We start from the raw sequence: 14,627 nt of genomic DNA, 5'->3' as shown, positions 1-14,627 counted from the left end.
GATGATGTTGTATATCAAAGTTTATCGTTTATTATTTGAGGTAACAGTGCTTTTATTGTAGGCGAGACATGTGATGAGTAACGAAAACATGTAAGAGCACAGAAATGACATAAAAAAGAAATCTATACAAGGTAAACACTACACACACATATATATATTATGAGAAGAAGTGAAGATTATCATGGACATGTTCCGTTCTTGCTTCCATGTTGTTGTTTCTGACAAAGAATTTCCAATCTTGGTCATAAAATTCATCAAAACTTTTCCTCTTCTCAACTTCTCCTCAGGCGTTTTCTCTATACCTCCGTCCCTCCTTGTTTGGAACGTACGTAAGCAAGCTGTCTTAAAAAAAAAAATTAACCACATCCACTTAACAGGCGGAGGAAGTGGTGGAGAAAACCAGACGGACAGAAGTGGTCCGACTTACCCACTAGCCACTGGCCGTCGCCTGCCCGCCTGCCCCCCGCGTTCAATATAGAATCCCGCCAAGAAATCAAAGAAAACCTCGAGAGCGGGAAAAAGAAACGCAGAAGAACAATAAAAATAATAAAAAAAATAATGAGACCGCCCGGAGAAACCCGCACACCAAAGAGAAAAAAACGCGGGGGGCCACACAGGTGATAGACGTAAAAAAACGGAAACGAAAAAGGAAAGAAGGGAAAAGAGAAACAGAAGCAGAAACAGAAACGGAAACGGAAAAGTTACCCTTCGAACTTCGATCTTCCAACACTTCAAGATTATGTTCCCTGCTTGCCAATACCCCGTTTTGGCCAGTTCCTTCCGCCCCCCCCCCAAGCGGAGGTTCACGGCTAATTTGACCAGATAAGAGAACACGTACAAGGCGTCTATTTTATTACTGACAAATTTACGTAGTAAAAGTTTTTCCGAATTGTTTAAAGCGTCGGTGCTTCGAAAAGTCGGTATTGTTCTTTTCTGTCCATAAAGGGAAACCCAATTGATATTATATTTCCCTTTCCAGAATTAGCCAGAAAAGCGAAGAAAAACGATACATACAAAACTCTTCCCCCCTCAATTAGTATAAGACGTACATATATATCTGGTCTACTAAGTAGGTACACATTGGTTTCCCACTCCATTGCAATGAACCATAATAGATAACAAAGTTAAATTTGGCTCTCCCCGTTCATTCTTCTTTATCTATACGCCTATAACATCTATACTAATGTTTTTTTTTGACATACATATGTAGTTTAGGAAAGTCAAGCCCTTACATACGTACGTACATAACCTTGTGAAACTCTAGTACAGAGGCTAAAAAGTAACAGCATAAAAATATGTAGACAAGTAAAAATGACTTGCCAGGATCTCACTGGATTTTAGGCAGACATAAAAGACAAAGATATATCTAGGGGTTTCGCTCTCATATGGTATACTTACATCAGATAGAGATATGTAGTCGTATTAATATATAGACTTCACTTGAAAAAAAGTATGAAAAAAGTATTATACATTTATAAATTAAATGAAAAGTTTCGAATTTTCATTTATCATAAATTTCTTTAAGTTATAAAATCATCTCCCTCTGGGCTTGTTGTATAAGGCAACGATAAAGTGACAATGATCAATTTATTAAATTGAATTTTAATGTTCCTACTTGAGCGTATCAATTTCAATATGGTTTTCTACATATCTAGAGACTTATTGTCGATACCCCATCCCCATCAGTTCTCAAATAAAGATCCGAACAGAATAAAACAAATGAGTGAATCGCTAAAGCCTTATTTAACATATCCTTAGTAGTAAAAAGAAAAGAATATGTATCAAGGACAATAAATGAGTATTTTTAATCGTGAAAACAAAATAAACAACGTTGTTGTTCTAGACAGAAACGTCAAACAAAGAAGAAAAAGCCACTCTATTTACACATTGTTTTAGTCGTTTCAAGATATATCATCGGTATTGCAATCATGCGTGACACCCAATTTGATTTTCAGTTAAACCGGGAGGAAATTCGATAACATCGTTGACTTTTAACTGAAACCAACTATAGTACAATTCTTATATAAATTTGCCTTCTCCATCTTTTCTTATCATATGTCCCTCTCGAGGGCTATTTATTCATTCGATTAAAGGCTACCTTCTAGTTATATTTACAAAGAGAATTGTCCAAATTAATAGCGATTTTCTATGTGTTTATGCCTACGAAAAAGGTGTCAATTCCTTAGAGCGTTCCCTCAATCTCATATTCAACAGATTATGTCAAGGTTGATCAACCTTCAGCCCCTCTTTCACCCTGTAAAGGTCTGCTTGACAGAGTCTATATTATCGAATGTTGGTTTTCTCATCTTAGACTATACCCACACGAACTAGTTGTCGAGTAAGAACTTGAATAGTCATATTTTCTGTTCACATTATTTGCGTTAATGATGTATGTACGTTATGTGTCTTTCCCAGAAACGGCTATAGTGTTTTAGCCGCTAAGGAAAACTCCGTTATGCAGTAATGTAGAATTACGAATACTTAACCTGATGATTACAAACACACTGGAAATATAATCGATGAAGTTCCACTAAATCTTCTATCAACAAAGCAGAAAACGGTATAAATGGATCACTCCGTTCCAGGAAATGTGCATCATGACCTATTCCTCTCGGAGAAGCTGTCTTCATATATATATATGTAGCTGGAAGGTATCTTGTACCTCTTCATAGTTTCATGTTCCTGCAGATGATAGGGTTACAGAAAACGTTTACCAATAGATAAGTTATAATCATATATAGATGTATACTCCTCAATGAAATAACTATATACTTCCTACCAGCAGTATGGGAATTATACAATTATCTGACGATAAGATGCGTCTAATTCATCATTAAAAATGATATTCCCAAATTCGATCAAACAAATCCGACTCTTTTAAAACAAATAAACTTAGAGCATTTATTCCTAGTAGACGAACTGCGAGATCAAATGATAGCCACCTTTCGGAGCCGGAGAGTTTAGTCTTAATTACAATAAGTACATACATACGTAGATTCTTCTTTTCAATCTTTTATTTGACCTGATTTAATTTTTGATATTTTGCCATATTCAATACCAACATCCTTACCTTCCACAGAATAGTAGAAGCAGTCAAAAAAATTTCAATCCTTACGTATCGTTTAGGAGTGTGAGTGTGAGGTAAGCGCGATTGCTGTCATTTCTTCCGCAACGTGAAAAAAAAGTTTTTTTTGCATTTTTTTGGCAGTTCCGCGATGGTCGCAGAAAAGTGTTATAAAGAGTTGAAAAATATTGAAAATTCATATCTAAAAAAAACCATTTCCTTTAAAAACAAAGGTTCTCTTTCATTCATAATCTTTCTCTTGTTTACCTAATAGAAGAAAAAAACCACAACACATTATTAATTAAATCATGTCTCACAGAAAGTTCGAACAACCACGTCACGGTCATTTAGGTTTCTTGCCAAGAAAGAGAGCTGTCTCCATCAGAGGTAGAGTTAAGTCTTTCCCAAAAGATGACCAATCTAAGCCAGTTGCTTTAACTTCCTTCTTAGGTTACAAAGCTGGTATGACTACTATTGTTAGAGATTTGGACAGACCAGGTTCTAAATTCCACAAGCGTGAAATTGTCGAAGCTGTCTCCGTCGTTGACACTCCAGCTTTAGTCGTTGTCGGTGTTGTCGGTTACGTTGAAACTCCAAGAGGTTTGAGATCTTTGACTACCGTCTGGGCTGAACATTTGTCCGATGAAGTTAAGAGAAGATTCTACAAGAACTGGTACAAGTCTAAGAAGAAGGCTTTCACCAAGTACTCTGCTAAATACGCTCAAGATGGTGCTGAAATCGAAAGAGAATTAGCTAGAATCTCCAAGTACGCTTCCGTCGTTAGAGTTTTGGTTCACACTCAAATTAGAAAGACTCCATTAGCTCAAAAGAAGGCTCACTTAGCTGAAATCCAATTGAACGGTGGTTCCATCGCTGAAAAGGTTCAATGGGCTCGTGAACATTTCGAAAAGACTGTTTCTGTTGACTCTGTCTTTGAACAAAATGAAATGATTGATGTTGTTGCTGTCACCAAGGGTCATGGTTTCGAAGGTGTTACCCACAGATGGGGTACCAAGAAATTACCAAGAAAGACTCACAGAGGTTTAAGAAAGGTTGCTTGTATTGGTGCTTGGCATCCAGCCCACGTTATGTGGACTGTTGCTAGAGCTGGTCAAAGAGGTTACCATCACAGAACTTCTATTAACCACAAGGTTTACAGAGTTGGTAAGGGTGAAGATGAATCTAACGGTTCCACTTCTTTCGACAGAACCAAGAAGACTATTACCCCAATGGGTGGTTTCGTCTCTTACGGTGAAGTTAAGAACGATTTCGTTATGGTTAAGGGTTCTATTCCAGGTACCAGAAAGAGAGTTGTTACTTTGAGAAAATCTTTGTACACTAACACCTCCAGAAAGGCTGTCGAAGAAGTTTCCTTGAAATGGATCGATACCGCTTCTAAGTTCGGTAAGGGTAGATTCCAAACTGCTGCTGAAAAGCACGCTTTCATGGGTACTTTGAAGAAGGACTTATAAATTAGATAATTATATATTTTGATTTTTAGTTTAAGATAAATATTTTTCTATATTTTAACTTCTCAATTTTCTTTTGAATAATATTTTTTCGTTGTATATTAACTTTCTGAGTGTAAGGTGGATAGCAAGGGACTTAAATTAGGTGCAGTGCAATTACACTTTAAAAAATACTTCAAGAACTAAAGCTAATTTAAGGTATTAAATACAGATACATAAGGGATCTTTTATAGTTGATGGGGCTAGATAATAAGTATTTTCTTCTCAACCTCGATGTGTTTCTAGATGTAATTAACTAGGTAAACTGGAGTGCCTTTGCAGAGATCGAAAATTCCCTGCGTACTGGAATTGCCGGACTGTCCGGCCAAGATAATACTGAGTGTGAATGGAACTTTCGTTTGAAAATGTATAGGCCTAACTACATGCATTTTTTTTTATTAGAGGTCTATTTCAAACATTCTTAGTTGCATGTAAACTAAATCATACATATACGAATCAGCGAATACTTTTGAGCTTGTAATTAATGCATTAACGCTGTTTCATTACTCCACTTTTGGCTTCTGTGATGTTCCAATAAGGTGCGTGACACAAATAAAGTGTACTTACCCGATTTCTCTGTGATAAACCTGTGGTGTTGATGGAAGTAGGCTGGAAGTATAAAAGTCAAATATTAGTTTGAATTAACCTTTATTGGTTTTTGTTGTCTTTCGTTGTTTAGTTTAAGCTAGTTCACGTGGGATATTTCTGACACGTTCGCTATCTAATTAAAATTATCAATCAGTATGTAGACCAACATATTTTCAAAACTCTTACACTTTATCAATAGTAAAAAGCGTGGGCGGCTGAGTTCTTTCTGGATGATAATCTCTTGCTTAGCTCATCGGTCCTCTCCCCCGGCCAAGGAAAAAATGTCTTGGCAGAAGGAGGACCCTTTCGATTTGATTTCCACATAAAAATCAATTATAAATGGTCAAGAGAAGCATATGAGAAACATACCAGAAATACTGGCCCCAAACTGTGGTGCACGGAATTATGAATCATCTTTCTTTTTCAACCGCTTCCATATTGAAATCTCGAAAATTTTCGATACCGGTCAATAAATCTGACATTTCCAGTCAGGCAAACAAGCCATCAGTCATTCAATATGAATAAAATTGTATTTAAATACACTCTTGGAAATTATACAATACTTGTCTTGAACAAATAATTCTGTGTCGTAGCAATCATACAAGACAAACAGCAGTCACAACTCGACAATATGTCCGAACAATTAAGACAAACTTTTGCTCAAGCAAAATTGGAAAATCGTAATACCTTAGTCACATTCATGACTGCAGGCTACCCAACCGTCGATGCCACAATTCCAATCCTCAAGGGGTTCCAAGATGGTGGTGTCGATGTCGTCGAAATAGGTTTGCCATTCTCTGATCCTATTGCAGATGGTCCAACTATTCAAGTTGCAAATACTGTCGCTTTGGACAATGGTGTCACTATGGAGAAAACTTTAGAATTAGTTAGAAAGGCAAGAGCTGAAGGGTTTACTCTACCTATCATCCTAATGGGTTACTATAATCCAATCTTAAATTACGGTGAAGAGAAGTTCATTAAAGATGCAGCGGATGCAGGTGCGAACGGGTTCATCATTGTTGATTTACCACCTGAAGAAGCTGTTAAAGTTAGAAACTTTGTTGCCAGTGTCGGATTAAGTTTGGTCCCATTGGTTGCTCCATCCACGACTGATGATAGATTAGAATTACTGGCTAAGTTGGCCGACTCCTTCGTTTATGTCGTCTCAAGAATGGGTACTACAGGTGCCCAAACTTCAGTCGCTTCCAATCTGGATCAATTAGTCAACAGAGTAAGAAAATACACAAAGGATACTCCATTGGCTGTCGGGTTCGGTGTTGCAACCAGAGAACATTTCAAAGCTGTCGGTTCCATGGCTGACGGTGTTGTCATCGGTTCTAGAATCGTTTCTCTTTGCGCTCAAGCCAAAGATGGAGAGCATTATAATGTTGCTAAGAACTATGTTGAAGAAATCCTAAATAATGTCAAACATAAGATCTTAACGAAGGATGAGTATATTGAATTGAAAGATCGCTCTATTGAAGCTGCCAAGTCTCATAATGAACCAGTCAATACATTCCATGAAGAACATAAACATCCTATCAGATTCGGTGATTTTGGTGGTCAATACGTTCCAGAAGCTTTACACGCCTGTCTTAGAGAATTGGAAAAAGGTTTTGACGAGGCTGTTGCTGATCCAACATTCTGGGAAGAATTCAGGTCATTATATTCCTACATTGGTCGTCCATCTTCATTACACAGAGCTGAAAGACTAACACAACACTGTGGAGGGGCTCAAATCTGGTTGAAAAGAGAAGATTTAAACCATACAGGTTCCCATAAGATAAATAACGCTTTAGCTCAAGTCTTGATTGCTAAGAGATTAGGTAAAAGTAACGTGATTGCTGAGACTGGTGCTGGTCAACATGGTGTCGCCACGGCCACTGCTTGTGCCAAATTCGGTCTAAAATGTACAGTCTTCATGGGTGCTGAAGATGTCCGTCGTCAAGCTCTAAACGTTTTCAGAATGAGAATTCTTGGTGCTGAGGTTGTTTCCGTTACTAACGGTACCCAAACTTTGAGAGATGCCACTTCTGAAGCTTTCCGTAACTGGGTCACAAACTTAAGTACAACTTATTACGTTGTTGGTTCAGCTATCGGTCCTCATCCATACCCAACTTTAGTTCGTACTTTCCAAAGTGTTATTGGGCAAGAAACAAAGGAACAATTTGCCGCATTAAACAATGGTAAATTGCCAGATGCTGTTGTTGCTTGTGTCGGTGGTGGTTCAAACTCTACTGGTATGTTCTCGCCTTTCGAACATGATCTTTCCGTTAAATTATTCGGTGTAGAAGCTGGTGGTGATGGTCTTGATACTGATCATCATTCAGCAACATTGACTGCTGGTAGACCTGGTGTATTTCACGGTGTTAAGACATACGTGCTTCAGGATAACGATGGTCAAGTTCATGATACCCATTCTGTTTCCGCTGGGTTAGATTATCCAGGTGTCGGTCCAGAATTAGCTTTCTGGAAGGCTACTGGTCGTGCTCAATTTATGGCTGCTACAGATGCTGAAGCTTTAGAAGGTTTCAAACTATTATCTCAATTAGAAGGTATTATTCCAGCTTTAGAATCTTCTCACGCTGTCTACGGGGCTTGTCAATTAGCTAAAACTATGAAACCAGAGGAACATCTCATTATCAATATCTCTGGTAGAGGTGACAAAGATGTCCAGAGTGTTGCTGAGGTTTTACCTAAATTAGGTCCAAAGATTGGCTGGGAATTAAGATTCCAAGAAGATCCGTCAGTTGGCAATTAAAGTAGATTCTTTTTGAATGTCTTTAAATAAAAATAACGAATATGTAATGTGCAATTAATTATAAATATAGACTCATACAATTAAATTAGCTCTTTTTTCAAAACAGGTTCGTAACCTAATAATCAAATCGATGAGGATAGCCAGTCATCATGCTTATCGTCTTGTGACTCTATGTGACTTAGATTCTCGACTTTATTGATCTTCATACCTTTTCTCGTATTATTTTCTCTCGGCTGGATTTCCTTAATACGTATAAAAAAATTTAGCGATGAGCTACAAAACAAGTTGGGAGTCTCAAGTTGACACTATTCTCTGGATGACGCAAGCTATAAACAATATCAGAAACAGAAGTCTAGTTAATCTATACACGAAGGAGCTTGCTGATCTAGATATATGAATAGAGAAGATGAACCATATAAAGCTTCCCTATAACCGACGAAACGGGGCCCAGTTGGGTATTGGAATTGAAAGTCCCAGCCTGTATTTACCAGAAACAATTAAACCTCCACAAAAAGACCTGAAGTCCAATAGTCCATGGCTTAAAAGTCAACTACATGATATACCTGCTACTATCCCTAAATTGACCTCATCACTAAAACCGTCAATCATTGAGTTACAGGATGCAGATATGCCAGACCAGTCCGTAATAACCAGTAGTTCTCGAAGTGATCTAGATAATGATAGCACCATTTTGACAGATGATAATCACATGTTTTGGGAGAGTATACTAGCATCCAGGCGTAATTGGGGGCCATTATCACCTAGAGTAACGAGTGATATTCAAATATATCCCTCAGTAATTTCCAATATAGACTTATCTTATCAGATCAAAGAGGCAACTCCTGTTTCTACTCATCCTTTTGTTCCTCGAGATGTTATTTCAAGTTCAAAGCGCAAAGATACAAAACACGAGCGTAATAAGAACTCTACTGGGCTTCTGAAAACATTCGATCCAATAGTTGGCGATTTAATTGATGTTGGTATAATTCAGACACTAAATGATATACGGAAAGGGGTAGATGGTACCGAAATAATTGTATATGTATGTGGCAATACCAGTTCAACCCTTTGCATATCTCGTTATACAGATGACAGTTCTTACCTTTTACCGACCTACATTAATTTACAATCTCCAATAAAAAATATCAAAATTGGTCGCCTATCTAAGAATATGCTTCGTGCTTCAGACTGTATAGGGATACTTACGGAAAACTCCTTTTATGTCTTGAAGCTGCACCAACTTCATGATCCAGAGTCAAATTTATCTTATATATTATACGGGCCTTTGACATTCAATGAATTTAATGATTTTACATTTGCTGATTTTGCCTTTAATCCATGGGATATTGAAGAATTTGCTTTAGTAGATATCAAAGGAAATTGGATAATCGGATCTATACCGAAGCTTAATAAGCATGCTGCTACTGGGAAATTATTTTTGAAAAGACATTTTTCAGGTACGATATTTGATATTGAGGAACAATCGAGATGGAAGAAAATTGAATGGTCTCTGAGCTCATCACGGATTCTAATTCTCAATAGATCGCAAATGGTTGAAGTTGATTATAGAGAGAATTGGCAATTACAAATAATAGAGGCCAAAACCTGGTCTCGATTACGTGATTATAAGAGAGTTGATGATACAATTAGCGTTTTGTTGACATCTAGAGAGATAATTATAATATCTACTAAGGATAATGATGGAGATCTTAAAAGAGAGTTATCCTGGAAACATGATTTGGATCCGAGTGACTGTACTATTCGAATGTTTATTCAGCGGCGTAGAGAGCCTACCGTAAACTTATTTTCCATGTTTATAACTTCGAAAAGACACAATAAGGTATATGTACATGTGTTCTCCATTGATTCAGACGATAAAATTTTACAATCATATGATGAATCCAAATTATTAAATATTCCTGGACTCGAAAATGGCATTGATTCTATTGCCTTTGAATATCTAGGACAAGATACGTATGAAGGTAATGCAACAGAGCCCGTACAACGAGAATATAAGATGTTTATAAGGAATAATGATGATCTAAAGGTATTAGTTTTTCTGGTGAATTCATCGGTGCTTCCAGATCAAGAGCAAGAACATATTTCAGACTCCGACTTAAAACTTGCTGAAGGAAGTACTGTACCTGATACATATTCTGATAACCTATTATCGTTGTTTACAGAATTAGATAACAAGCTAAATGATGATAAAGTACCTGCTTATGCTGTAGAAGAAGAGGGCGACATTTTTCAAGAATATGGCTATCGGCTATCTGACAAGATGAACCAGTATCTGGAAAATGCATTCGCAGTTACCAGAGAGAGTGTATTACCGTTTGATTTATGCTTAAAAGTAGAGGATCTGACTGATGTTCCTGGTTATATACACGATTTTTCCGAATTCGAGTCTCTCTTGGATCAATTTTTTCAATATTATAATGACCAAGACGTGACGTTTACAGACATTAAGGGAATCTTTCAATTGTTGCTTGGTGAAAATATCGCAAACTTGGATCTTGTATATAATAAATTACTACAATGTTGGGTACTCGCTTCTGAAGATGCAAAATATTTAACAAAAGAGGTGTTGAAAAACGTTATATGGGCTTCTCTACGATTTTCAAAACGTTCTAATTATGATACTTACGAAACTGAAATTTATCGTACGTTAGATGACTCGTACAGGAGTGTCATTGATTCATGGGACAACCTTTCTGATCTCGAAAATGAACATGAGGTAAATAGTTCAAGATCGACTCTACCGTTGCACAGTCAACCACAATTCTCTTTCAATAGCCAATCTCAAATTCCGACTATCAAATCATCTCAAACGAGAAGTCAAAGAAGTAGTATACGACCAAAATCCAATAGAGTTAATAAAACAAAATCAAGCAATGGCTTTTCAGCCTCTCAAGACCCTAGACAATTCTCTCAAATGTCATCTCAATTGACGAATTCTATATCAAGCACTTTACCAGACACGATGACGCCGGCTTTTACATTAATGCAGCCAGTATCTACTTTATCGGCGGGCTCGTCAGGGACTCCAATCGGTTCTCAAAGTAGAAGTTCACAAAGAGGCAAGAAGAAAAAGAAAAAGGTCGGTGGATTTGGCTAATGAAATTTCTCGTTTAACTACCCATATTAAATATTCGTATTAGGATATCTTTCTCATTTACACATACAATAATTAGCATATAGCCTATATTTATAATAGACATTTATATTAAACAACTCTTAATGGGATTGCATAAGAAAAGAAATGAAAAGATATTACTCTCCCGATGATAATGTCAAAGTGTTGGTCAGGGCATTCAATACCGCTGGTACTATTTTGTTACTCTAATATACAATAGACTTCGTCTAACAAATTATATACACCTCTGTAAACAGTATTTTTTAATCTAGATATCGCATTCTAACGTTCCTTCAGAGCCTTATTTCTCTTTTCTCTTCTTCTCATTCTTTCAACCTTCTTGGCATGCATCTTAGCAGCTAATCTTTCATAACGTTCCTTTTCAGCTTGTTTTTCCCTTCTTTCTTTCAATGCCTCAATCTTATTCTTACGCTCTTCTTCTTTTTCATCCTTTAGTGCCTTCATCCTTTCTTTGAACTGCTTATCTTCAAGCCTCTTTTGTTCTTTTATTTCCCATGATGTTAGTTTCTTATTCTTGACCACTCTACTCTTGGCTCTAAATGGTTGTTTGGATACCTTCCATGATCTTCCGCTTACAGTTAAACCTTTAGTTTTAGAAGCATCCACTTCGTTTACAAGCACAATTTTTTCTTCTGACATAATATACGTATTTCTATCCTTGCTTTTTTGAAATTAAAAACGATACAAAGATTTAGTGTTCCCCAAACCGTTGAAGTTGTTACACAAAGTGATAAATTTGAGTTCTTGATACTAAAATTTTTCAACTTTAGCTCATCGCATATTTTGGAAAATTGCAAAATTGTAAATCCGGGTAAAAAACCTTTAAACTTCTGAAACTTTAAAGGATTTCACTATAACGAAGCGGTGTCACTTTTATAGTCAGATCTTACCTAGAGAAAACTGGTATTGACCGCCAGCCGCTGTATATTCAAGAAATTTCCATTTACATCTAACCACGTAGGACTATATGCTAACTCGAGCCAGAGTTTTGCCTAGAAATGGCCTAAAACAGTTGTCGTTCGTGGGTAATACCAATAATGGTACTCATAGATCATTAATTATACCTACACCTACTATTAAAAAGACGAAACGAAATAGACAACGTATTAGAAATGTTAAGATTGAAGATTTTGATTTGGATGCGATTAGAAACATGGAAGATCCCAAGGAGTTAGAGTATAAGTTGAAACAATTACGTGAATATACCAGGCGTCTGTATGAAGATTTGAAGACATCCAAAAAAGATGTCAAAGAGGAGTTCGATTATAATAGTCAAGTTGATGTCTCTAAGGATGCGGCCGATATTTTCCATAGACTGTCGCAAGGAAGCGATGCAACTCAAATTAATGCTCATCCTGGATCAGAAGAGGATCTTTCCTCGCTGATTCGAAGAACTACATTACTGGAGGCAAATCAATTATTACCGCCGTCTATCTCTGAAAGAATAGAGGACCAAGATCTTATCATCAGGTCATTGCACAATAAAAGTTCCCAGCAATGGAATCCAATAATAGAGAGGCTATATCAATCTGGTTTAATATTTGAAGGTATCAGTCAAAAGGATATGGATATGAAATTTCTTCGACAGATTAAAGGATTGACCTTAGAAAATATTGAAAGGTTAGATGAAATGTTACTATCAAACTACCAACAAGATATTTCGAAACTATCCATGACGAGCTATGCCTGTCTATTTGAGAATTTAGGAAATTTGAAACCAGTCAGTATTCAAAGACCCTCCACCGACCCAGTCATAAGCAAATTCAAAGCTTTATTAAAGAGGATTGACGAATCAAACCTTACTCGAGAGAAACCATTGAAGTTAAACCATCATATATTAAACAGTTGCCTTAATTATACTAAAAAATTGAAAAGTATAAATGAAATAAATTATTTCCTTACAAAGTTTCAAAATGACTATGGGATATATCCTAACAAGGTGAACTATACCTCAATAATTCAATTTTATACTCAGATGAATATACCGAAAAAAGCTTGGGAAATCTTCGCAACAATGAAATTTTTATCCAAGGAGCATTCTCCTGATATTATCACGTACAATAAAATGCTTGAAGTATGCTTGTTAGAAAAAGATTATTCAAGAGCCTTGGATCTTTTCCATGAGTTAACTCAAGCTAAAATAACACCAACAGTCACGACATTAACAAAATTAATTCAAATTATGGCGGTGTGTAGCGGGAATTCCATGACAAGCGATGGCAAAAGTGAGTCATTAAGATTACTGGGTTGGAAATATGTCCCAAGAATTATTGAATCTAAGCGGGGGGAGTATATGAGCAAGATTTTTGAAGTTTTAGGAGCAATGCTTTCTTTGGCGGCATATGATGGGGACGTAACATTGGCTCGTGCTTTATATTTCAAGTATACTACAAAGAAACATCAAGAACTTCGTTTGAAAGGTGGCGAAGGTATGTCCATACAAACTCTTTGGAAATGGGCATTAGACCCAAGCATCCTAAATCATTTACTGGTAGTGTATTCCAAGTTTGATGCTGTAAAATTACCTTTGCTTTTCAATAATACTGATGGAGTTAAACTGAGGCGAAACATACTAAACAGCGTTGATTATAATGGAAGATCAACTGATGAGATCAATATCCCACTCTTACCTGTAATTACATTAACAACTCCTGAGCAAGTCTTAGCAGAATCAAAAGCCATATGGAGCTTTTGTCTAGAATATGGTGGTACTACTAACGGTCTCAATGACAACATAATAAGAGAAGAACTTATTACGAATGGGGAATGGGAAAGATTATGTAAAGGTCCTGACTCTAAGGAACTAAAATCAACTCTATTCTCATTAATATCCCATTGGAAGACAAATTTGATAAATACGAATGTTTTGAATCAGAAATGTCTCATCTCTTATCTTACTGTACCATTACGATTGGGTAATAAGGATGAATTTCTTGCCAGGTTCAAATTATTCACTTTCCAACAGAAAGAATTCGATGATGCCATTTCGGCAGTGATCGACAATCAAGATAACCTAATAACTGATGACCCTATTCCGGATTCATCGGAGACTAACGTGGTTACTAGTAGGAAACCGGCAGATGTAGATAAGCACTTGGATTTTCTTTGTTCTTTAAGGTATAAAATTTTAGCTACTGATCCAATGTATGAATTAGAGATGAAATTGGCAACAAAACTCCAAGATCTTGAATTAGGAATACAAGTATGGAAAGATAGAGGTATATATAGAAGGACAACACATTTCAATACTTTGAATAAAGATGAAAGAGTTAGAAATGACACTGAATTTGCCAAATTAATGATTGATTTCTACGTTAGCCAAAAGATGTATATTGATGCGATAGGTATCATAATGGCATCCAAACGTCATATAGATTGGAATTATCATATGATTAAACAATTGCATCAAGGTTTACTTCAAATTGAAGATAAAACGAATATTAAGAAATTATTAGAAATCGTCAATAAAGGCTCTAGAATAAAATTGTTGGAAGAAGAAATCGATGAGTTAACCATATGATAAAATACTACTCTCGAAAGATAGAGATA

At 36.4% G+C, this 14,627-nt stretch overlaps 5 protein-coding genes across 5 annotated transcripts; 4 read left to right on the top strand and 1 right to left on the bottom strand.

The window, feature by feature from the left end:
• Nucleotides 1-3,372: 3,372 nt before the first annotated feature.
• Nucleotides 3,373-4,536, top strand: RPL3 (60S ribosomal protein uL3; the record flags this gene model as incomplete). The annotated part of the gene is made up of 1 exon (XM_003671428.1): nt 3,373-4,536. One exon carries the CDS (start codon nt 3,373-3,375, stop codon nt 4,534-4,536), a length of 1,164 nt encoding a protein of 387 aa, XP_003671476.1.
• Nucleotides 4,537-5,791: 1,255 nt separating this feature from the next.
• Nucleotides 5,792-7,921, top strand: TRP5 (tryptophan synthase TRP5; the record flags this gene model as incomplete). The annotated part of the gene is made up of 1 exon (XM_003671427.1): nt 5,792-7,921. One exon carries the CDS (start codon nt 5,792-5,794, stop codon nt 7,919-7,921), a length of 2,130 nt encoding a protein of 709 aa, XP_003671475.1.
• Nucleotides 7,922-8,327: 406 nt separating this feature from the next.
• RRN6 (Rrn6p) lies at nt 8,328-11,039 on the top strand (the record flags this gene model as incomplete). Its single annotated transcript, XM_003671426.1, has 1 exon — nt 8,328-11,039. One exon carries the CDS (start codon nt 8,328-8,330, stop codon nt 11,037-11,039), a length of 2,712 nt encoding a protein of 903 aa, XP_003671474.1.
• A 300-nt stretch (nt 11,040-11,339) lies between these two features.
• CGR1 (Cgr1p) lies at nt 11,340-11,717 on the bottom strand (the record flags this gene model as incomplete). The annotated part of the gene is made up of 1 exon (XM_003671425.1): nt 11,340-11,717. One exon carries the CDS (start codon nt 11,715-11,717, stop codon nt 11,340-11,342), a length of 378 nt encoding a protein of 125 aa, XP_003671473.1.
• A 328-nt stretch (nt 11,718-12,045) lies between these two features.
• CCM1 (Ccm1p) lies at nt 12,046-14,598 on the top strand (the record flags this gene model as incomplete). The annotated part of the gene is made up of 1 exon (XM_003671424.1): nt 12,046-14,598. The coding sequence occupies one exon, from the start codon at nt 12,046-12,048 to the stop codon at nt 14,596-14,598; it is 2,553 nt and encodes an 850-aa protein (XP_003671472.1).
• Nucleotides 14,599-14,627: the final 29 nt, after the last annotated feature.

The sequence above is a fragment of the Naumovozyma dairenensis genome, chromosome 8 (genome assembly GCF_000227115.2).
Source record: "Naumovozyma dairenensis CBS 421 chromosome 8, complete genome".
NCBI lineage: Eukaryota > Fungi > Ascomycota > Saccharomycetes > Saccharomycetales > Saccharomycetaceae > Naumovozyma > Naumovozyma dairenensis.
Note: the sequence above shows the minus strand (reverse complement) of the source record. Positions and strands in the feature narration are given on the sequence as shown.